At 36.5% G+C, this 25442-nt stretch overlaps 1 protein-coding gene across 3 annotated transcripts; it reads left to right on the top strand.

Moving 5' to 3' along the window:
- Positions 1 to 391: 391 nt before the first annotated feature.
- Positions 392 to 17512, top strand: RFC3 (replication factor C subunit 3). Of its 3 annotated transcripts, none has more exons than XM_077868105.1 (9): positions 392 to 572; positions 3297 to 3434; positions 6591 to 6658; positions 8551 to 8648; positions 10965 to 11146; positions 12277 to 12413; positions 12504 to 12602; positions 15737 to 15806; positions 17209 to 17512. In XM_077868105.1, exons 1-9 carry the CDS (start codon positions 486 to 488, stop codon positions 17398 to 17400), a joined length of 1071 nt encoding a protein of 356 aa, XP_077724231.1. In that variant the 5' UTR covers positions 392 to 485; the 3' UTR covers positions 17401 to 17512. The 3 variants fall into 3 exon arrangements, with proteins under 3 accessions (XP_077724231.1, XP_077724234.1, XP_077724232.1); XM_077868108.1 differs by lacking the exon at positions 392 to 572 and adding an exon at positions 1497 to 1648; XM_077868106.1 differs by lacking the exon at positions 392 to 572 and adding an exon at positions 3023 to 3138.
- Positions 17513 to 25442: the final 7930 nt, after the last annotated feature.

Below are 25442 nucleotides of genomic sequence, written 5' to 3'. Positions count from 1 at the left end.
GTTTAGTAATTTCTGGACTACTGTAGAGGGTGAGAACAACAAAACTAATTACAGAAACAAAGAACAGGGAACCCTGGGTGGCGCAGTGGTTTAGCGCCTGCCTTTGGCCCAGGGCGCGATCCTGGAGACCCAGGATCGAATCCCATGTCGGGCTCCCAGGGAATGGAGCCTGCGTCTCCCTCTGCCTGTGTCTCTGCCGCTCTCTCTCTCTCTCTGTGTGACTATCATAAAATAAAAAAAAATTAAAAAAAAAAAAAAAAAGAAACAAGGAATCAACGACTAGGCTGATGCTCACCAACACCAACACGGCGGCTAATACTGTCCCCACTCGGCTTCCGTAGTCTTTAGTCCCTAACTGGCCTGCGCGACCAGGGCCGGTAGTGACGTCACGAGACTTGGGATTCGCGAGAGAACTCCGCGTCCGGGCGGAGAGAGGGCCCCGCGCGCGGGAGTTTCAAGCGTCGGACCCGGGAATTCGAGCTGGCATGAGCCTCTGGGTGGACAAATACCGGCCCTGCTCCCTGGGGCGGCTTGACTATCACAAGGAGCAGGCTGCCCAGCTGCGCAACCTGGTGAGTCCGCGGGCCGGGCCGGGCCGGGCCGGGCCGGGCGGGGAGAGGCGGGGAGAGGCGGGGAGAGGCGGGGAGAGGCGGGGAGGCCCCGGCTCTGTGGGCTTTCGCGCGCCTGAGGAGTGGGGCTTCGTCCACCCTCCTCGGAAGGGGATGAGGGAAGGAGGGTGGGCGGCGGTTGTGCTGGTAAACGGGGAAGGCCTGCCTGAGAACTGTCCTCTGAGCCAAGACCTGAAGTGGGTGGGAAAACCTTCAATAGGGAAATAGGAGGGAAGAGTGGAACAGGTAGACGGAGAACAGCAAGTGCAGGTTCCTGGAGGCAGGAGTGTGCCCGGCCTGTTGAGGAACCTCAGGGAGGCCGGTGTAGCTGGATAATAGTAGGCCAGCGGGAAGAGAGGTGGGAAATGGGGCGGGGGAGGCGGTGTGTGCAGACCAGGAGATCCCTGTAGGGTGAGACAGGGAGCCTTTGGAAGGCTTTGAGCAGAGAGGTGACATCCTCTAACTACTTTTTAACAAATTTAATTACTTAAAATTTCTTGGTGATATTGCCCTTATTTACAAAAAGGAAGGTACTTACTAATTTCAGAGGTCATTTCTAATCCTTTTTAAAAAATATATTTATTTATTTATTCATGAGAGGCACAGAGAGAGGCAGAGAGAAGCAGGCTTCCTGCAGGGATCCCGATGTGGGGCTCGACCCCGGGTCCCCAGGATCACACTCTGGGCAAAAGCAGATGCTCCTCCGCTGAGCCGCCCAGTGTCCCGGTCATTTCTAATTCTAAAAGAGGTTGTGTTGAGTCGTCGAGTTTAAATTCCTTATGGAGGATTTTTTTTTTCCCCCTCCAACCTTATGTGTGTATTTTCGTGTTGTAGTTGGTAAAAATGTCTAGTGGCAGTGTTTTCTGAAAAGCAAACTGAATCTTTTAGGAGCTGGAGTGGGAAGAAGGGTCTTGAGAAAAATGTAGTATCTGTGGAAGCTATTTATTCACTGCTTTTAAGAATCCGATAGTACCATATGCTGATGGAAGTGTTGCTCAGCTCTCCGGTTCTTCAATACTCACCTTTTTTCAGAGTTACAGGTACAACTTGTTAAGTACTTTTAAAAAGTGAGAAATAATTAAAAAAGAAAAACAACTCCATCCGTATATGAAAGTCATTAGAAAAGTTGGTAGTGCTGTGAGAGTGAGGGTTTTTTCCTTCTTTTTTAGTGGTATTCCATCAATACCACTAAAATAAATCTGTTACAGCTGTATATAATTTCTAGACAAATTGGGTTTTCTCAAAATAGCTTTCACTTTGATTTTCCTAGCCATAGGATACATTTTCTTTTCTGCGGCTCTCTTTTTGTTGTGCAGAGTTTGGAATAAATATTTTGAACAAAAATTGGGTCTTGTTTGTTAATTTGTTTTTAAAAAATGTTCACTTGTTTTACTGTTGAATCTACAACTTAGTGAAACTGTGAAACCTAGCATACCCTTCGTTTTGACTAGATCGAGTTTAAAAAGCAAAGGCAAGGTATTTGTGAAGCACCTGCTGTTTTCTTTGCATGGGTGAATAGTTCTTTTCCTTGAAACTTTTTCAGTGCCGGAGTTTACAAAGTATTAAAATGCACTGCAATAATCATTTCTGTTAAGATTTATCTCATTTTTAGCATAATGCTTATGTAGAAACTTATGCTTCACAAGGTTTTACGCCCTTGAGGTTAAGGTTTGTTTTCTCATCTAGAAACTTATGCTTCACAAGGTTTTATGCCCTTGAGGTTAAGGTTTGTTTTCTCATCATTTTTATAGCCTTTATAGCACTCATTGCCAAACCTGACTGATCATCAGTCATCTGGGAAGCTTTGTAAATGGACACAGTCTTGTACTCTTTTGCAGTATTGTCAGTGCCTTCCTCCATCCCTTAGCTCTTGATTTTTAGGTGCATGCAGACTGACTTCCATGTTTCTGGATCTGCACTTTCTGAAGGTTTTCTTTTGCTGACACCTCTAAGCAGACTTAAAATGCCTGGGAATTAATGCCCTCCCTTAATCCCAGCCACTTTCCCAAGCAGGCTTCATCAAAGGACTGATGAAAAATAGCATATCATACTCCAGTTTCCCCACCTTCTTGGGTAGGTTTTCTTGGGGTTTCTTTGTTTGCTTGTTTGTTTGTTTGTTTGTTTGAATACTGGCTTCAAGAGTATCCCCAGCAGAATTAAACTCCAGATGCCTAGAATGGTATTTAAATGGCTAATACACTCATTGGCTGCCTTCCTGTCCTTTGCTTCCTCATTGCCTTACAAAGTTTTCCTTTACCTCTCAAACCAAATACACTCAGTTCTTATCAAACGGACTATAGAAGCCCCAACTAAGAAAGGCATCAATCTCAGTTTTTGAATCATAATCTCATGGATGGAGTCTAGTAATCAATCAGTCTTTTATTTTAAAACGTTCTCTAGGAGATTGTGACAGACTCAGTTTGAAAGTTCTTGCATTCTAATTCTAGCACAGGGTGTTGTATCCTGCGTGTATTATACTAAGTATATGATTATATAAAATTAATGCCAGGGAATAAGTAACATTTCAGAGGTAATTTTAAAAGTTCTCTGTTTATATACACATTCATTCATACATATTTCTAATGAGTCTCGTAAGTGGAGATATGAAATATTTGATAACTAAAAAGTAGTTTAATTCTACCTAGAGTCGTTGTTTGGGAAAAAAAAATGCCTCCTTGTTTATTGCAGGTGCAGTGTGGTGATTTTCCTCATCTCTTAGTGTATGGACCATCAGGGGCTGGAAAAAAGACAAGAATTATGTGTATTCTACGTGAACTTTATGGTGTTGGAGTGGAAAAATTAAGAATTGAACATCAGACCATCACAGTAAGCATTTTACTTTGAGGCCTCCCAAATATTTAAAGCAGGGATTTTCTGTCCTCATCATGCATATTCCTGTGGCCTTAGCCATCAATGTGTGTTTAAGTAAGAATTTCATGTATAACTCAGGTGCACAGGATTGAGAGCTACTGATGTATAGATCTAACTATTAAAACCAGATCAAAGTCAGTTGTGTTAGGAAATAAGAGTAACAGGAGATTTTGGGTGAAATGTAGGTGGTGGGATTCATTTTAGATTATCTAGTGAATCAATACTACCTTGGCTGGAACTGGAACTCAGGTCTCTAAAGCTCATTGTTCAGAGAGCAATCATGGGATTTGAAAAGAAAAGGAATGATTTTGAGAAAAAGTTTTAAGGAATCAGGCAACTTGGAAGAGATTGGGCAGCTAATTAGAAAAGGAAGCATGAACTCTGGGATGTTCAGATCATTCCCATGATCTTGCCTTTGGCTGAGTTTCCAGCCTCATGACATGCAGTGCATTTCCATACTCTCCTTATAGACAGTGTTGAAGATTTAGCTGAAATACTTCCTCTTGTTGTGCCCTCCAGTCCCATTAGAATTAATTTTTCCTTTTACCTCTCATATATTTTTAGAGTACTTAACTTTGCCCTTGATGATAGTTTTTCATTTTTTTATTTTGACAAAATTGTATTTGTTTGAAGTTATGTAGGGAACATGTCCTGTTCATTTTTGTATCCTTCATAGGCCGTGGTGTAACATCTTATATGTATATATATAATACTATATTAGGCACTGAAATATATATAATATATATATATATATTAGGCACTGAAAAAAATGTATGCTGAATGACTGGATGGTAACTAGTGATATTAATAGAATCTTTAGGAAAGATAAATGGATTTTAGGCTAATGTTGATGAGCTTATGTTTAGACACATTGAGTTTGAGGTGCTGGTGGTATACCCCGGTGAGAATTCTTACAAAGTATGCGAGAACAAATTTAACAAGAAAGGTGTGAGATCCGTAGGGAGAAAACTGTAATATTTTATAAAAGGACAAAACACAAGAGCTGATCAAATAGAAAGTTGCAACAAGGTCTTAGATAAAGGCTTACTACTTGAAAATATGTTCTACCCAAGTTATAGCATAAATTTAAATGAAATTACAATTAAAAATCCAAGTTTTTTTAATTGTATGAAACGCTCTTAAAGTACATATGAGGGACGCTTGGGTGGCTTGGCGGTTGAGCGTCTGCCTTTGGCTTGGGTCGTGGTCCCGGGGTCCTGGGGTCAGGTCCTGCGTCGGGCTTCCTGTGTGGAGCCTGCTTCTCCCTCTGCCTGTGACTCTGCCTCTCTCTCTGTCTCTCATGAGTAAATAAATAATATATTAAAAAAAAAAAGTACATATGAAAGAATACATTTCTGAAACTAAAGTAATTTTGAAAAAGATTCGTGAGGTGGGACTGGTGTTATGAGATATTAAATCCTATTGTAAGGCTCCTGTAATCAAAACAATGTTATATTGGCATGGGAAGAGTGAATTCAATCAGTGAAACTTATTAGAGAGCCCCCAAAATCTGATGGTATCTATTTCAAATAAGTATTAAGAGCATGAGTCAGAAAGATGTGCTAGCGTAACTAGTTACTCTGAAGAAAAGAAAGTCGAATCCCTATGATTCAATAATTGATAAAATTGAATTCCATATGAATTAAAGACTTAAGTGTTAAAATGAAAATACTAAATTTCTTTTTTTTTTTTTAATTTTTATTTATTTATGATATCACAGAGAGAGAGAGAGAGACAGAGAGAGAGAGGCAGAGACACAGGCAGAGGGAGAAGCAGGCTCCATGCACCGGGAGCCCGATGTGGGACTCGATCCCGGGTCTCCAGGATCGCGCCCTGGGCCAAAGGCAGGCGCCAAACCGCTGCGCCACCCAGGGATCCCCCTAAATTTCTTAGATTATATGAACAGTCTATAGTAGTCGGGAATACCTTTTTTTTGGAATACCTTTTATAAAAACATGTAAGTGATAAAGTATGTACTTGTATTATATGAAACTTACAAGTTTGTATGACAGAAGATAACATAAAATCAGCAGGAAAAAATAGCCGAAAAGTATGTGAAAGGAACGGGTTAGATAAAAGATTTTACAAATTGACAGTGGAGACAACTTAGAAAACTGAATGAAAGTCTCAAGAGAAATATAAGAAGCTAATAAACATATGTAAAGACGTTTGACATTTGTGATAATTGAAGAGAAGCAGTGAGTCTGATCAAATTGGTGGAAATTGAAGGCATGACATAAAACCTGCAGAAAGGGAATGTTGGGGAAGAGTGTTTCTTGCCAGTGGATAAATGAATTGTTAGAGATATATAGATATATAGATATATCTATATATCTATATATATATGAGACAAGTGCCACAATTATATATATATATATATAATTTTTTTATTTTTGGAAAACAGGCTGGTTACACATATATATAAAAGTTTAGAAAACATTTCCTTCAATCCAGCAAATCCTTTATTGGGAATCTGTTACATAGAAATGAAGTCAGTACATTAGACATGTGGAAGGATGTTAATTGTGGGATTGTTAGAGGTGTCAAAAAGCAAGGAACAAAATGGCCCATCAGTATGACTGACTTTGGGGACATCCAAGTGACAGGTTGATATGCAACTTCTCTATATCAGTGTTTGCGGGTAATTGCCGAGATATATTGTTAACTAGGAATAGTAAAACACAGAAAAATAGATATGATTGCCACTTGTTTTATAACTCTTTTTACAAGAAACATTGACACAATAGAAATATATAAATATATTTAAATATACGTGTGTGTGATGGTAAAGTCCATGCAGACTGTTTACAGTGATGAGGTGCTCATAATGGAATGGTTTGTAGATTCTGGTGGTAGAGGTAAAAAAAATAATAAAAACAGGATGTGTGATATGACCCAATTTATATGGAAACATGTTTATTTGCACATAGGAAAGACAAGGGGGTTAATGAAGTCGAAATATTAGTGGTTATTACCTAAAATGTTTTTTTTTTTTTTAAATGTTTTTTATTAAGCATAAATTGTTTATTTTTTTAAAAACTATGAAATACAGAAAAGAGGAGAAATGGCCAATAAATCAGTGTTAAAAACATCGATCTTCTTTGTCAACAGACTCCGTCTAAGAAGAAAATTGAAATTAGCACGATTGCAAGCAATTATCACCTTGAAGTTAATCCCAGGTAAATTTCTACTATATAGAAATAAAGTCTTTTTAAAAAAAATTTTTTAAGAGTAGCGCCCATTCTTGAAATAGAATCGTATATGGAGGCACGATATATATACACATAAAAGCAAAGCTGCCCAGTGTGAAATAGGGAGCCTAGAACCTTTCCACTTCCCCTTTTCTCTTTGACCCCTGGATCAAATAATTTTAGTATTTAAATTTTCTTGCTCTATAGAGCTCAGTGTTTTATACAGAGTACATTTCATAGTCATTAAATTTTTGTTCTATTGACTGATTCAGAACTGATGGCAAAGTATGTCTAAAAAGCTTGTAATGTCTGGAGTGAGCATTTCAGAACGTGAATTTGGGTTACCAGATCTTTTTTTGCTACTCCTTTGTTTCAGTTTCTTGGTTAGAATGTGTGTAATAGTCCATCAATCAATGTGTATTTTTTTTAATCACGATTTAATAAGATTAGGATCATCTTTGGGGGCACACTGAAAATTTATACCATGACAGTTATGTACTACTTAATAGTGTAGAAGTGATTGTTTTAAGAGCAAAGTTAGGTAAAGCTTCAGGCTTGTCTGGGGCCTGATATGTTCTTGAAAGGAATACAGAATCAAGGACATCTTCAGGCGAAGGCAGCCTCTTCTGGCGGTGATGCAGAGAGGAGGAGGAACTGAATGGATCAGGACAAATATAGTTACAAGCTAGTAAGTGTTCAGTAGCAGATGCTGCATGAGAAGCTTCACGTGGATTATTTAGTCCTTAAAACAACCCTAACAGACAGGTGTTAGCACTCTCCTCAGATATGTCTAAGAAAATTAAGAGAATTAAGATTGGTGGGATAAGGGGATCCCTGGGTGGCTCAGCGGTTTGGCGCCTGCCTTCAGCCCGGGGCATGATCCTGGAATCCCAGGATCGAGTCCCGCATCGGGCTTCCTGCATGGAGCCTGCTTCTCCCTCTGCCCGTGTCTCTGCCTCCCTCTCTCTCTGTCTCTCATGAATAAATAAATAAAATCTTTAAAAAAAAAAAAAAAAAAGATTGCTGGGAAAGGGTCTTACTAGAAAACTAGAAGAAAGTGTTAATTCCATAGACAGAAGGGAAATGCTTTGGATTCTTGACTAAGAAATCATAAAAGAGACTTTCCAGGTATATTGATCTAATAATAGTAAATTGAGAAAGACGTGATGGCTGTTGGGAAAATAAACTAAAAGATGATGGCTTTGCCCTGTTTCTCATTGTGAGTTCTCTGTGGCAAGAATAGTCAGAGGGTGAGCTCATTGTTTTTCAGGTGTTTGAAATTGACAGCCTAAGTTAACTAGGTGACTCATGTGATTTGTGAGGTGCATGACTTAAGTGCCACAGCAATAATGTGGGTATAAGTGACAGATGATGCTTATAATAAGTCAACAGCTTACATAGCTCTATCTTAAATTCCATTTGCTTATCTTGTCCTCTTGCTAAGACCCTGTATCAGCTCCATGCTAGTGTTGGGAACTGACTTGTCTAGGCTTGTTCTCTCAGACCTTTATGATTTGGGGGATAGAAAAGAGGAATGGAGATGAAATTTCTGTGTCAGTTATTTTTACATTTTGAGTAACTACAAATAATTAAGAAACTTAAGGATTAGTTATTGCTCTTTTTAAGTTACAGTAAACTTAATATTACAACTATTTTTAGTGATACTTATTAAATTATAATTGAACATCAGAATATTGTATTTTAATTACCCTAAAATATTTCACTTTCAGAATTTTGTGAATGTAATTAGGTGTCAATAATTTTGATTAAAATTTTAATAAGATCTTCAATGTTTTTCTTATAGTAACAGATTAAGAATAAGGGTATAGTATCTTCTAAATATTTACATCTATATTTACCATTATTTTCATTTTATATAGTGATGCTGGAAATAGTGACCGAGTAGTAATTCAGGAGATGTTGAAAACAGTGGCACAATCACAGCAACTTGAAACAAACTCCCAAAGAGATTTTAAAGGTATGTGATAAACAGATTTCTTTTAAGTCAGACACTGAAATTGTATGCAGTGAGTATAAGAGAAAATACAGTGGGAAATGTAAATTCTATTTAGCAAGTATTTGTCAACTTCCTGTTCTATGCCAACCACATTATGCTCCCTTATTTTTGGATATAAAAGTGAATAGGAGGCATGATCTTTGTGCTCATGGGAGTATATAACTTAATGGAATTGAATTTTGATGGAAAGAAGACTGTACCACCTGTTTGTTATTTTAGAACTAGATGAATTCAAAACACTTTATTTAAAACAAGAAATAACATTTTAAAATAACTGTTCCGAGGACCAAAGTTCTATGTTCATTTTCAAATATTTAAATTAAAAAATCAGCTTTAATTTTGCCATCCAGACACAGTTACTGTTAACATTTTTGTCACTACCTTCCAGTATTATTTATGTGCACATATGTGTACATTCTTGTAGAAGATTTTGTGATGAAAAAACGCATTTAATGCTTTTGATAGATGTTGTCAAATTCTTTATCTGTAAGGTAGACTTAAGCTGCCACCAGAAGTATTTGGAAGTTCTCATTATTCCGTGACATTTATCACCACTGTAGTTACTTAATTTTAATCTTTGTCAGTTTGAGTGGAGAAAATAGTTTGTACTTTATTTAGTGTGGTAATTTTTTTCTTTTTTCCTTGCTCATTTTACTGTTTTGTGAATTGCCTGTGTACATTTCATCCTATTTCTTGTCTTTCCTCCTTAGTTCACTGTATTTCAGAATATTATTTATTTATTTATTTATCTATCTATTTATTTATTTATTTATTTATTTATTTATTTGAGAGAGAGACTTTAGGGTGGGGCAGAGGGAGAGAATCTCCCAAGTCGACTCTTAGGTGAGCCTGGAGCCTCAGTGTGGAGCCTGACCTCAGGGCTCAGTCCCATGATCCTGAGATCATGACCTGAGCTGAAATCAAGAGTTGGCTGCTTAACTGATTGAGCCACTCAGGCACTGTTTTCTGCTTATTTTTTGCTACTGTAAATGGGGTTGTCTTATATTTTCTAATTTTTTTGTTTTTACATATGTGACATCTATTGATGTTTGTGTTTTAATTTTATATCTTACTATATTTTTACATTTTTCTATTGTTTGCCTTTCCATTGTTTCTTTTGAATTTTCAGTTATATATGTATTTATGTCATCTATGAATAGAGATGATTTTTCCCCTTCTTTCTAATTTGTATGGCTTTAAGCACTTTCTCTAACCTAATTATATTTGCCAACACCTCTAATAATACAGTGTTTAATAGTACTAAAGATAGTGGACATCTTTGTCATGACTCAAAGGAGAGCTTTAGGGATTTCCCATTTATTTAGTTTTTGGCTTTGGCCTGAGGGTATCTATTTGATCATAAGAAGAAAGCTAACATCAATTCATACTTTTGAGTGTTTCTTTTTTTTAAGATTTTATTTATTATATACATGGAGAGGCAGAGACACAGGCAGAGGGAGAGGCAGGCTCCATGCAGGGAGCCCAACGTGGGACTCGATCCCGGGGCTCCAGGATTGCACCCTGGGCCAAAGGCAGGCTCCAAACCGCTGAGCCACCCAGGGATCCCTGAGTGTTTCTAACATAAATGTTTGTTAAATGTTTTCAAATGCTGCTTCTGCATCCATGAGTGTGGTTTTATGATTTTTCTTAGCTGTTTGTCTTACCTAATTTTGTAACTTATATTGGGTCTTCTAGTGAAACTGCTTTGTGTTTCTATAGCAAACCTCACTTGGTCATGTGTTAATTTTTAAAATATGCTGCTATTTTCTGCCTACCAAAGAATTTCTTTTTTTGGGGGGTATCCATTGGTTTGTAGTACTTTAAGTTCTATCTTTGTTAGATTTTGGGATCAGTCTCCTTGTTTCTATTTTTCCTGTTCCATTTGAATTTCTACTCATTGTGAAGGATTGTTTTGGAAAGGAGCTTCATTTTGTTATTTTCAGTTTACTGCTCTGTCACACATTGTTGCATCCAGGTTCCTTTGCTCTGACCTGTAAATTGAACCCCGTAGGTGCCGTTATCAAATTGGCCCATTATACTTTACAGTGTGCTCTTGTGGTTAAACTTCATTTAACCTGCTGTTTCTTAGGTTTGTTTGATTGGAACTTTTAAAAATAAAAATAAAATAAATTATTGTCGCCATACCTGTGACTTTTATATGTCCTTGCTAAAGGAAAGAGTAGTATTATATCAGACTTATTATTTAGGATTTCACTCTAAATAATGAAGAAGAGAAAGAGATATTCAAGTTAGTTTGTTTTGTTTCTCTTTGACTAGTGGTATTATTGACAGAGGTTGACAAACTCACCAAAGATGCTCAACATGCCTTGCGTAGAACCATGGAAAAGTATATGTCCACTTGCAGATTGATCTTGTGTTGCAATTCTACATCTAAAGTAATACCACCTATTCGTAGTAGGTGCCTGGCAGTTCGTGTGCCTGCTCCCAGCATCGAGGATGTAAGTCAAATGAAACTTTTCAGAAATATTTCAGGTTCTGTGAGCAGTGTGTGCATTTCCCTGTCCTGTTTGTTTTGTAAAAACATAGTGAAGTATTTAGTACTTTAGGAACATATATGGCCTGGGGCCCAACCAGTAGTGGATGGATAAACCAATATATATGGTAGTAAATGCCAATTACCACTATATAGAAAGTGTGATGGTAAGCTCTGTTAAGAATAATACTGTGTATATGCCATCAGTATTTAGCAAGTTCTTCTCTTTAAGTCATTTTTTACCTTAAATAAGTAGATAATGAATTTTACTAAACTAGGTAAGGGGTAGTTATGTAATAAGGCTTTGACCTCAAGCTGATTGAATTGGTTTTGGAAAAGACTTGAGGTTGGAGGATACAGATTTTGCAAGGAGATAATGTGGGAATTCCTAGGTCCTAGTTAGGGGACCCAAATTAGTCTGAAACAACATAATACATTTTTTCCCTTTATCCTTGTTAATACTTAGAAATAAAAATGCACATTTCTCAAATAAGCAGCTTTCCTGCCATGTATAGATTTTGGGTGATTTTATGCAAAGTAGGGATAATAATGTGACCTGTTAGTTGCAAAGTGGCAAAGTACCTTCATTAAAACTATCACTTGTAAAAAAAAATTTCACTTATAAAAATTCTTACATAGTTAAAAACAGTTTGATATAGTTAAAATCTAATATAGTTTAAAAGGCAGGACTACCCGGTTACGTCACTCCTATGGGCACTGTTGGCGTCTTGATGCATGCAAATAATACTGCCTGAGTCATGCAGAATTCAGCCTATGCAGCTCTACTTGGCAGTCCTTTGAGTGATGTCCTTGTAAAAGACCTGAGGCCCTGTGTGTTTTTCTCAATGTTCCTCTAAGGTGGCTGGCAGACTTGTAATTTAAACCAGGTCTTTCTTCAGTTGCAGGGCCAGTTGCTGCCTCTTTCTAACAGCTAGACTAGACCTCTGGCTTTCTGCTAAAGGAACATGTGACTTAGAGTAGGGAGTGACAAAAATAAATACAATAACAAGGGTCTATAAAGATGTTTATCAACAATTACTTTCAATGTGCTATTTGACAGATTACCTAATTTTGTTAATAATGTTTTGTTTGTAGATTTGTCATGTATTATCTACTGTGTGCAAGAAGGAAGGTCTGAATCTTCCTTCACAACTGGCTCATAGACTTGCAGAGAAGTCCTGCAGGAATCTCCGAAAAGCCCTACTTATGTGTGAAGCCTGCAGAGTACAACAGTGAGTGAAAGGGACATTTACCACAGGAAACATTTTGGGACACAAGCACACTTTGATTTAATTTATTGTGTATTCTTTTTAATCATGTAGATATCCTTTTACTGCTGATCAAGAAATCCCTGAAACAGATTGGGAGGTGTATCTGAGGGAGACTGCCAATGCTATTGTCAGTGAGCAGACTCCACAAAGGTAAATGGTATCCAATATGACCGTAAAAATTTCATCATGGAAATAGTACAGATGATCTGAACTTTGAATTAGCTGTTTTATACTACCAACATGCCATTTAGAATTATAATTAAATCTTGTATCTGAATACTAAACTTTTGAAGAAAAGATAATGATTTAATATTAGAAATTTAGTGGTTCAGAATAATTGGTATGTAGTATCATAACTTTTACTAAGCTATTGACAGGTAAATATAAAATTTATACATAAATTAAATCTTGGAAGTTTAAGTTTTTCTCTCAGAATCTCAGATGACTTAATATTAGTATGTAGCATAATGTTCTTAGTTTTCTAATATTGAAAAGAATAATAACTTTGTAATTGATGGATCACACCCTAGAAAAACACCATCTTATGAATCAGACTTCTACTGATTTTTAGCTAAGATTCTTGAGGTAACTTCATCTTAGAGTTTCAGTTTTTTCTCTTATGTTTTTTGATCTTAAAGAAGAAAACTTGGTGGTAGTAGTAGTAGGACTTTTCTAATTTTAAGAGAGCTAGCTAGGTACAGATGTTGTCGTATTTGGTAATTGCTAGTTGTGTTTTTAAGATTTTAGTTGATTATTGCTTTGCTTAATTCTTCTAGCTGCTGCTACTTCTTCAGTTGTCCAAACAAACTTGGGAGGCTCACAAATGAGTTTGTTTAAGAAGAGGTGCTGTTATTTCCTGTGTAGACTAATAGTTGTGGGAATGGATTCCACTGTGTTACATAAAAACAGTTTCAATTCCAGAAAGCTTTCAGGAAATACTGAGAGGGCTAGTGTCATTCTGATTGTTGGCCCACATACTACCAAATGACTGTTTCTTATTCTTGACCCCTTAGTCTTGATTCTTGTTTGATTTGTTTTAGAAGAATCATAGTTTTCTAATTTGGATAGCAGCTAGTATTTAGTGTGCTATTAGTATGTTGGTTCTTAAACTGTGGTATCTCATTTAAAACAGTCCAGTAAAGAAAAGTATTACTAGTCTTCATTTTGTAGATAAGAAACTGCTGTTTTCAGAGATTGTTGCTTATTCATGGATACTCATTTAAGAATCAGTTCTGTAATACCATGTTTCTCTGACAGAAGAATTTGCACTTCTTATCACTTGTAATCCCCGAGAAATAATGACACAAACATAAAAAATGTATAATATATTCATTTTTAAGAAACTGAGTCATATTAGAAATGAACTCAGACTAAGCCAAGATGCATGTAACATGCATGAGATGAACACACCAGAGTTATAAGCACAGTTGTTTAAGCGAATATGTTCTGAATTAACTTTTCAGAAATAAACTATATGCATAATTATGAAAATTTCATATCATCTGTCATTTTGTGTCTGTTTTTAATAATCAGGGTTACCTTTTTTTTTTTTTTTTTTTGAGATCTACTACCATGTCTAAGAAGGATCAAGGGCTTTGAAGTCAGACTTGAATTAAAATTCTGACTCAATTGACTCAACTTACATGGGTTTTAATGGACACAAACCTCTCTGAACTTCAGTTCTTTTCAGTAAAAGGGTGGTGTTGTGAGGTATAAACAGCATACTGCAGTGAGCCTCTTATAGAGGAAAGGGTTAAATAAATGCTTTGACAGACATTGGAAGGGTATGGATTTGAGAGTAAGGCAGATCTGTTCTTAAATCATGGTTCTTCTATAGTCAGCTTTGTGAGGTTACTTAAACTATCTGAGCCTTGGTTTTTTTCATCTAAAAAAATGGAGACAATGCCCCCACTCAGAGCTAAGGTGAGACTAAGTTAAATTATTTGTTACAGTGTCTTGCCTATAGCAGGGGCTCAAAAGATGCTAGTTTCTTTTTCATTTTATTTGCTTTTATAGTCTGCATCTTCCTACTCTTAAGAGTCCCTGGAAAAGGGTTTGACTTCCACTTTTAAGGATGAATCACTTCTCTGATTGGTCTGAATATGGAACATCCGTGATACTATTTTAGTGAAGATTCCGAAAAATATTTTCTTTTTTTTTTTTTAATTTTTAAAAAAAATTTATTTATGATAGTCACTCAGAGAGAGAGAGAGAGAGAGAGAGAGGCAGAGACACAGGCAGAGGGAGAAGCAGGCTCCATGCACCGGGAGCCCGACATGGGATTCGATCTTGGGTCTCCAGGATCGCGCCCTGGGCCAAAGGCAGGCGCCAAACAGCTGCGCCACCCAGGGATCCCCAGAAAAATATTTTCAAGATAATTGTTTTATGTGTATTTATAACTTGTCACTTTCTTCTCTTGTTTTAAAATGTCATATGTATATTTTCTTTCTTTATCCTTTACCCCTTACCCTCCTGAAACTATTATGAAAAGGGCCTAGAATTAAGAACTCAGAGGTTGGAATGTTCATATATTCACTAGGCAGCCTGATTCTGTGCTTAACCAATAATCTCTTGAACTGCCCTTTATGTGACAGCATAGCTTTGTTTACCGGCCATACTGCCTTTTTACTTAGCAGTTGAGATAATAACCTATGTTACATATCATGCTTATATTCTCTTTTCTTATAATAATTAGTGATTGTTTCTTTTCATGACCATTTTCTGGATGTCTGAGGTATCTATCTGAAGGAAAAAATAAACATTACTTGATAGTTATTAGAATATGTTGAAATGCATAGTGTGGGTAAGATCAACCCTCACTATTCATAAAGTCTTAATTTTTATGTTACTTTCATGGTATTTTTATGTAACTAATAACTGAATATAAATGTCTGACTTTAAAAGTTCTGAACATTTTTTGAAAAATAAACTGAAATTAGGAAAGGCTTAAATGTATGTCTTTTTAAGATTTCATTTATTTTTGAGAAAGAACATGCATGAGAGCGAGCATGATAGGGGGTGAGGGGCAGAGGGAGAAGCAGACTCCCCCGCTGAGCAGGGATCTTGAAGCGGGGCTTGATCCCAGGACCCTGGGATCATGATGTGAGCCGAAGGCGATGCTTAACTGACTGAACCACCCAGATACCCTTAAATGTGTATCTTAAGTATATTAAGCCATTTAAGAAAATGTCTTGGATTGTTTAACTCAAAAAGTTAAAACAGCACAGTAGGAACTTGAAAAAATTATGTCTTATTTTCATTACAAAATATCTTGTTTTATATAGGCTCCTTGAAGTTCGTGGAAGACTTTATGAGCTTCTAACTCATTGTATTCCTCCTGAAATAATAATGAAGGTAATCTGATTTTAGATCTTGAACCATTTATAACCATAAAATTCGGACTTTGGTTATGTGATCACAGGGCTTTTTCAGTACTAAGATACATTGACATTTCTTTCTATCCAGCTCATTAATTCAACAAATATGAGCCTCTCCTGTGTGCCAAGACACCATTTAGGGGAGTGTTGAAAAAGACTGGGGAGGGTCTGCTTTCAGACAGTTTACGTTTTAGCAGGGTAAAATGGGATATAAGAAGCAAAAGGGTTTCAGAATGTTCTATATGCTAAAAGGAAGTACAAGAAGAAATGATAGTAATGGAAGGTAGGCTGTGGAAGGAAGGTCAGTGATGGCTTCTATGAGGAAGGCATGTTTAAACAGTCTCGGAGGGTTAAAAGAAGAGAACCATGTAAATAGTTGGGGAACAAGTACACGCTGCATAGTTGGAAATCTTCATATAACTTAACTACCCCCCAATTTAACTACTAATAGTCTACTATCGACCAGAGGCCTTACAGATAAGCAGTTGATTAACACATTGTGTATATATATTACATACTGTATTGTTACAATACAGTAAGGTAGAGAAAATTTATTAAGGAAATCGTAAGGAAAATACATTTACAATAGTGTACTTAGCAAAAAAAATCCACTTATAAGTGGACCCTCACAATCGAAACTTGTGTTGTTTAAGGGTCAGACAGCAATGTTTAGTGCACATGGGGAATGACATTAAAGAAGTTGGCAGAGTCTGGACTGTGTAGACTATTGTGAGGCATGGCTTTAGTTTGGTCTTTCAGCTACCTAGCCAGCTGTGTTGATTGACTTAGATGTTAGAGGATGCAGGGTTTTTGTTTGTATTTATTAAAATTACATGGTAATACTTACATGAAAAATTCAAATTATACCAAATTTAGAAGAAAAAGTGAGGGTCTACTCTTCCATTTCCACTTTTAACAGGCCTGTATTCTAGTCACACATGTACAGCTGTGTGTGTGTAGTTTCACAAAACTTCACTATGTTCTGCCATGTGTTTTTTTTTTTCTTTATTCAGCAGTGTAGAGTGGATGATACTTTGTGAGAGTATTGATTTATCCTTTCTAGTGGATGAATGGAATGACATTGTAGGACTATATCATCATTTTTTGAATATGACTCTGTTGGAACTTTTAGATTGTCTACAGATTATTGTTATAACTAATAATGCTACAGTAAGCATCTTTGTAATTATATCTTTGCACCTTCAATTTGGCATTAGGAATATGATTGATAAGTACCACATTTTTACATTATAGACTGGGTATGCAATTTTTTTGTTTCTGTATGAAGACTACCATTCCATATCAAAGAATTTTAAGATTTTGGAAAGCTTTTTTTTTTTTTTTTAATGTCTACTTTTTTAATTATTATCTTTTTTCAGGGCCTTCTTTCAGAACTTTTGCATAATTGTGATGGACAGCTGAAAGGGGAAGTGGCCCAGATGGCAGCTTACTATGAACATCGTCTACAGCTGGGTAGCAAAGCCATTTATCATTTGGAAGCATTTGTGGCCAAATTTATGGCACTTTATAAGAAGTTCATGGAGGATGGATTAGAAGGCATGATGTTTTGACATCTTGACGTCCATCTACCCTTAATTCTTCCTAATATTTCTCAGTATCAGCATTTACGTTCAGTTTATATTGGAAGAGCTGCAGGTAAAATAAACTAACTTTACTTAGTAATGTCTTGTGTTTTTTTTTTTTTTTTGTAGTAATTCTTCTGTGAATTATTATACTCAAGTTAATAATTGCTCCTTATACTAGTGAAGTATATGGAAAGGACACAACTTAGAAACTATAGAATCCAGGGACATGATTTTACTGTACTTTCGAAATTTGTTATCCAAGTATTGCAGTGTTGGTCCTCCCATTTTCCATTTATTTTCTCATCTGCTAGAGGAAATTTACCACATACAAGAGCAGAGGTTATTTTCTGTCCTCCAAGGGACCATTTTCAGCCACAGACATATAAATCTTTGCTTGGTAGGTCATTACCTTTAATCATATTTTGCCTCAATCAAGAATTGTATTTTTGCAGGAAATACAATGATTAGTTTTGAAATATAATAACATGAGTATGAAGAAAATTGTTGGTACCATTTCTGTTGAAACTACAGAAATCCAACTTTTATTTCAATGATTCAGATTTGGTATATGGTTGGCTACTGAGAAATATGTGTTTTCATCAAATGTTGAGATTTCTGAAGAACACGCATCATGTGGTTAACAGCAGAGGTATATTGGTATAGAAATTACTCTTTGAACAAGTGTATTTTTCTGTCATTGATCCTATCCTTTGGAACATTTTTACTTTAGAAATTTGGTTCATGGAACAAAGTTTGCTTGACAGATTTGTATGACAGGCTCTGAACAGTTTTTTTTTTAATTTGGAGTAACAGAAACATTACTCAAAAACAAGCTAAACCAACAAAATGAAATAAAAGCTTTTAAGTTTAAATAAGTTAAATTATCTCTGTAAGTGTATCAAGGGGACCTGTTCTAGCAGTTAGGGTTAGACAGGAAGTGTTTAATTGATGGACACAGCTACACACATAGAAAAAAGCCTTATACAGTTTTTTAGGCTTATGGGAAACTCAAGGTCAAGAGAGATGAAGATTGCCTTTTTGTTTTTTTTTTTTGTTTAGGGATTAGGCCCCAGTTGGCAGCCCCAGTCAATAGGGGTTTACATGCTAGGAAGGATTTTGACATTGTAACAAAAGAATTGGGAAAGAGGTATGAGAGAGCTAAAACTATTTTAATTTGGAAAAAAGGAGACTAAAAATAAGGTGACTTTTCTAATGTTTAGAATGATGCACTTGGAGGCATGAGTGGTCTTAGAATTTGTATTTCTTGGAACACCTGGTTGAATGTCTGCCTTCGGCTCGGGGCGTGATCCCAGGATCCAGGATCGAGTCCCACATCGGGCTCCCAGTGAGGAGACTGCTTCTTCCTCTGCCTATGTCTCTGCCTCAATCTCTCTGGCTCTCATGAATAAATAAATCTTAAAAAAAAAAAAAAAAAAAGAATTTGTATTTCTCTAGAGCAATGCTTCTCAGAGTAGAATTCCTGGACCACCACCAGTATCACCTGGGAATTGAGAAACACTCTCCATTTTCATTCCACATCTGAATTTAGCAACTATGGGAATGGGCCTCAGCAATCTTTGTGTTGCACCACCACTTCAGGGAATTCTGATGTATGCTTAAGTTGAAAACCACTGATCTAGAGAATGTATAATTAGAATCAGTGAACATAGATAAAAAGAAACAGTTGCAGGTGAAGAATAACTTTCTAACAGCAGCTTTGTGATTGTATGGCAAGCTTGAGAGCTCCTTATAAGCAGAAAGTGGTCAATGGACAATTGATGGAGAATTCAGTGCTTCTATATGCTAGGTATTACACTGGGAACTTTGTATTATTATAATTTTACATCTCTAGGAGGTAGGTATTCTATAAAAATAAAGAGGCTGGGATTTAGAGAAATGTATAATTTGTATAATAAAATAGCCATTTTAAGTCTGTGTTTGATTTTTGACAAACATATTCAGAGTAGCCACCATCCCAATCAGGATACAGATTTCATCACCCTATAAGTTTCTTCTGCATTCCTTTGCAGTCTACCTCTACCCTGGCCCAAGTGATCACTGATGTGCTTGCTGTCATTATAGACTAGTTTTGCCTGTTCAAGAATTTAGAATCAAATACTGTATAATCTTTTTGTCAAATTATATTGTCTCAGAAATATAATTGAAATATTTCTCAATTTCTCATATGTTTCACTAATTTCAAATTTTATTGATCAGCATATGTTTTTATGTTTTGAACCTATTTACTTATTGATAGACCTTTGGGCATCCAGGTTTTGATTATTATAAACAAACTTGCTCTGAATATTTCTGTAGAAGTCTTTGTGGACACACTTTTCATTATCTTAAGTAAATTCGTAGGAGTGAAATGACTGGACATAAGATAAACGTAAGTTTAACTTTTAAGAAGTTGCCAAACAAGCTTCCCAATGAGGTTGTACTATTTTTGCATTCCTATCAATAAAATATGAGAGTTCTAGTTGTACCTGTAAAATTGGTTTCATTGATTTTATGTACTGTTTTATATTTTATTGATTACCTTTTTATTTCTTATTAAATTCAGATCTTTGATTTTAGACCATTTTTTCTAATATTTAAAATTACAATTTTTACCTTCCATGGTGATTTAGCTTCCTTTATAAACTTTGATACCTTGGGATCCCTGGGTGGCGTAGCTGTTTGGCGCCTGCCTTTGGCCCAGGGCGCGATCCTGGAGACCCGGGATCGAATCCAATGTCAGGCTCCCGGTGCATGGAGCCTGCTTCTCTCTCTGCCTGTGTCTCTGCCTCTCTCTCTCTCTCTCTCTCTGTGACTATCATAAAAAACAAAACAAAACAAAAAAACTCTTTGATATCTTGTATTTTCATTTCCATTAGTTTAAATTATTTTTTAATTTCACCTGTGATTTTTTTTTTTCTTAGACTGAATTACTACTTGGAAATGTGTTAGTTTCCAAATAAGATTTTCCAGATACATTTTCAGATCTTCTTTATTCTTATTAATTATCCTATCATTTGCTGAAAGGGATATTGGAAGTTCCAACCATAATTATGGATTTACCTAATTCAGTCTTTTGGGTTTTACTTCATGCATTTTTAAAAAAGATTTTTTTTTTTTTTAATTTTTTAAATTTATTTATGATAGTCACAGAGAGAGAGAGAGGCAGAGACACAGGCAGAGGGAGAAGCAGGCTCCATGCACCGGGAGCCCGACGTGGGATTCGATCCCGGGTCTCCAGGATCGCGCCCTGAGCCAAAGGCAGGCGCCAAACCGCTGCGCCACCCAGGGATCCCTTTAAAAAAGATTTTATTTTGAGAGTGAGAGAATGAACGAGGGGGAGGAACAGAGGGAGAAGGAGAAGCAGACTTCCTGCTGAGCAAGAGCCCGATGCAGGGGTCGTTCCAGGACCCTGGGATCATGACCTGAGCCGAAGACAGGCTTAAATAACTGAGCCACCCAGGTGCCCAAGTGGCTCCATTATCTCCCACATTTTGAAGCTCATTATTAGGTGCAGAGATATTTAGGATTATTATGTCTTGCTGATGAATAGACACCTTTGTCTATAAAATGTGTCTTTCTGATATTTCTTGCACTAAATCTACTTTAGTATTAAGATAGCCTCTCTGGCTTTCTTTTGATGAGAGTTTGCATGGTAGACATATATTTCTTATAGTTAAGTCCGCTGACCATGAACTCTCAGTTTTGTTTATTTGGAATGTATCTTTTTAAATCTTCATTTATAGAATTCTTGGCTGATTTTACTTTTATTTTTTCCACACAGCACTTTAAATATTTCATTCTACTGCCTTCTATTATTTCTGCTGAGAAGTTAGCCAATAACCTTATTGTTCCCTTTTACATATTCATCACTTCTTGATGTTTTAAGTATTTTCATTTTTTCTTTGGCTTTTTAACACTGTAACCAAGATGTGTCTAATTGTAGTTCTCTTTGTGTTTATCTTGGACTTTAGTTTCTTGGACCAGACTATTAGCAGTACTAGTAGTAGTAGTAGTAGTAGTAGTAGTAGTAGTAGTACAGTATCAGTTTGGGGAATTTTTGACCATTCAAATCTTTTCTCTGATCTTTTCTCTCATCTCCTTTGAGAGTCTCATTACTTACATGCTGGAATGCTTGCTGTCCCACAGATTTCTGATGCTTTAATTTTCTTCAGTCTTTTGTCTCTGCTCACTGGATTAGATAATTTCATTGATCTTTAAGTTCATAGATTCCTTGTTATGCAATTTCATATCTGATATCTTAATTTATTTTTCATCTTAATGTTTGTGCATTTTAATTCTAGAGTTTCATTTTGTTCTTTTATATAGCTTTACTTTTTCCATTGTAATTCCCTCTTATCTCCTTGTTACCATGTTTTCCTTTAGTTCTTTGAATATATTTATAACAGTTACTTTGAAGTCTTTGCTAAATCCATCATCTGATCCTACTTGGTATCATACTTCTCTCCCTCCTGTACCCCATGTGTGGTAATCTGTGGCTGAATATATTTGATAATATATTTTAGCAGCTTCATGGATTGTTTTTTTTCCCCCCAATTTTTTGTTTCTTTGTTTCATAGCTTACCTAGACTTAAACTGTGTGATCTATCTTCCTCATTGTGCAGCCTCTGATGTTTCTGCTCAGTTATTTTCATTTTAGCCTTGCATCATCTTTCTGTCTCCATAGTTTAGTGGCCAGTCATTTGGGCAGTTTGAATGCAGACATCTTAAAGTTGAGACTTGAAGTCAATTGAGCTACATGTGGTTTGAGGAACACATTAAACATTGCAACCAGTTCTCAGTATCCTTTGTTTTCACTTCCCCAGTTGAGCAATCAGTTGGATATGTCAGTCAAGATTGTATCTTAGCTGCTATATGGCTCTTTCATTTCCAGGATCTCTCAATTTAATAACTTGGTCATGAACTGGAATTGTAACCTTGGGCGAGCAAATTTACTGATTTTCTCCATCCTTTACCGAACTTGCAAACTTGGGCTAGCAAAGCTATAGATTTTCCCCATCCTTTTTGAACTATGTCTGCCACTTTAATCCAGCAAAGCCTTAGGTTTTCCTCAGTTTACATCCTAAATTGAGTCCACTAACTCTGGCTGCAATCACCCTTGAACTTAAAAGGCCACAATTTTTTTTTTAAGGCCACAATTTTTACCAAGTGACAGGTGTGTTGTAGCATCACCAGATAGAGAAGGCCATAGAGTTATTACCATTTTTTATGTAAAGTTAAATATTATATATTTATTTTTTTTAAATATTATATATATATTTTATCATGGTAAAGACTGCTTTACTGGTGGCAGTTAGTATTAAGTCAATAAATATTGAATTTATCGATTACTGGTCCATCGAGAGCTGAATGAAACAGAACCAACTGCCTGATGAGATGAACTGAAGTTAATCCTGCTTCTTGGGAAAAGAAGCCACAGCTAGCTGATACGTGGCATATGCTGTTCCACCAACTGTAAGCATCATAGTGGTTCTATACAGGAGGGCATCAGCTACTCCACCCTTTAGATGCACTGGAATTCCATTATCCTCAGATAATTAATTTTATTTAATATTTAACTTTATATAAAATAAAGCAGTAAACATTTTTTCAGCAGTAAACATTTTTTGTCTAGTTCAGATCAGTTTTCAGTGTCCTGATTGGTTGTTTCTGACAATTTTATCCACTTACTTTCAATACTTCTCTGCAGAGGGAGGTTTCCCAATTTCCCCTGTTTAACTTAGTATAAATGGCCTTTCACTGATAAATTTCTCCATTGCTTTTTGTAGATCTAAATTTCAATCTGATATAATTTTCTTTTAGTCTAAAATCTTTTTATTTTTTTAGCTTTTCTTGTAGGGTCGGTCTGCTGATGAATTCTCTCAGAGTTTTGCTGGGTTTTTTTTGGAGGGGAGGGGTTGATGGGGCCTAAAATGTCTTTATTCAGTTTTTCTTGAAAAGCATTTTCAATGGATATAGAATTATGGTTTAACAGGTATTTTTCTGTCTGGGCTGTAAAGATACTGTTCTGTCTTTTGGTTTGTGGTGTTTCTGAACAGAGATCTACATCTACTAATTTACATCTACTAATCTTTTTCCCTATGTGTTGTTTCTTTTATTTTACTTCCCATGGCTACTTGTGAGATTTACAACTTTGTTTTATAACTTTTTCAGCAGTTTGATTAAGATGTGTCAGGGTCATCTGGGTGGCCCAGTTATTTAAACATATGACTCTTGACTTTGGCTCAGGTCATGATTTCAGGGCCATGGAATAGAGCTCTGTGTCGGACTCTGTGCTCATTACAGAGTCTGCTTGTCCCTCTCCCTCTGCTCTTCCTCTGCTTGCTCTCTCTCAAATAAATCTTTAAAATGTGTCTTGACAATATTTTTCTTAGTATTTTCCTGTTTATATTGCTTCACATTTGTTATTCTTGGATTTGTGGGTTTATGTATTTTATCAAGTTTGGAAGAATTTAGCTGTTTTCTTTAAATATTTTTCTTTCTAATCTTCTGAGACTCTAGTTTTATATCTTTGACTTCCTGATAGTATCCTATAGAATTTCTTTTTTTTCCAGGCCTTTTCTCACTGTCCTTCAGTTTGAATAGGTTCTGTTGCCTTCAAGTTCACTAATGTTTTGCACAGTTTAATCTGCTTTTAAGACCATGCAGTGAAGTTGTCATTTTAAATAATGAATTTCTCCACTCTGGAAGTTAAATTTCATTTGGTTTCTTTTTATATTTTACATTTCCATTCTGTTCATGATTTTTTAAAAATTTCTTAAATATATTAATAACCCTTTTGAAGTCTTTGATAATTCCATCATATCAGTCATTTCTAGATCTCTTTCTATTGACTGATACTTTTCCTGGTCATAGGTCATGTATCCTGCCTTTTTCTGCGTGTTAATTTTTATTGGACGCTGGCTATTTTGAATTTTACATTGTAATGTTACATTTTTGAATGTCTAAATTCTGTTGTCCTTAAAGGATTTTTTTTTTTTTTTTAAGATTTTATTTATTCATTTGAGAGAGTGAGAGCTCTAGTGGGCAGTGAGGCAGAGGCAGAGGCAGAGGGGGAGGGAGGAGCTGACTCCTCGCTGAGCAGGGAGCCTGACGCAGGACTCAATCCCAGGACCTGGAGATCATGATCTCAGCCTAAGACAGAGGTTTTAACTGACTGAGCCACCCAGGCACCTCTAAAGAGTTTGTTTTTTTTTTTTAAGATTTTATTTATTAGAGTATGTAACATGAATGAATGTGGGGGAAGGGGAAGAGTGAGAGTGGAGGGAGAGAGAGAGAATCCCAAGTAGAGCACAGAGCCACAGGTGGACCTCGGTCTCATGACCTTGAGGTCATGACCTGATCCAAAACCAAGAGCCTGACACTGAACCAACTGAACCACCCAGGTGCCCCTAAACAGTTCTGAACTTTTGTTTTAGCAGTGGTTACTTGATTAGCAGCTTGATCCCCTTTTCCTCCTTGTTTTTCACCTTTTTTTAGAGTATTTTTTTTTCCCTAGTTGAGCTTTACAACTGAGGCATGATTTTTGAAGTGTTCTGCTAAATGTCCTGGAGATCATTAAGGTGTCTGTATCTTGGGTCACCCGAAATCAAATGTCTTCCAGCTCTGGATGAGCTCTGGTAATTTTTCAGCTTACAGTTTCCAGCAGATCTTTTCCCAGCAGTTTTTTGCTTGTGTGTTTTACCGTTGGTCTGGGTTTGTGGAGTCATACTCAATGCATATGTGGCTTAGTAATCAGCCAAAGATGCAAGGAAACCGTTCTGCAGGATTTTGCACACTTTTCTGTGTGACTCGTCCAGATTGCTGCTGTGCATATGCAGCCACCTCAGCTTCTGAATTCTGCTCTTTCCTCTAGCTTATCATTATTACAGTTGTCTGCCTGGATTTGCTTTTCCTACCTGCAGGAAAGTGCTCAAACTCAGGGGTGATTTTAGAGTTTCCCTCATTGGTTTTTCTCTTATGCATCTCAGTCTTGCACTGCCTACTGTCCAGTGTCCATTATAGAGATG

Source organism: Canis aureus, chromosome 24 (genome assembly GCF_053574225.1).
Source record: "Canis aureus isolate CA01 chromosome 24, VMU_Caureus_v.1.0, whole genome shotgun sequence".
NCBI lineage: Eukaryota > Metazoa > Chordata > Mammalia > Carnivora > Canidae > Canis > Canis aureus.
The sequence above is the reverse complement of the archived record's forward strand: the minus strand, read 5'-3'. Positions and strand labels throughout refer to the sequence as shown.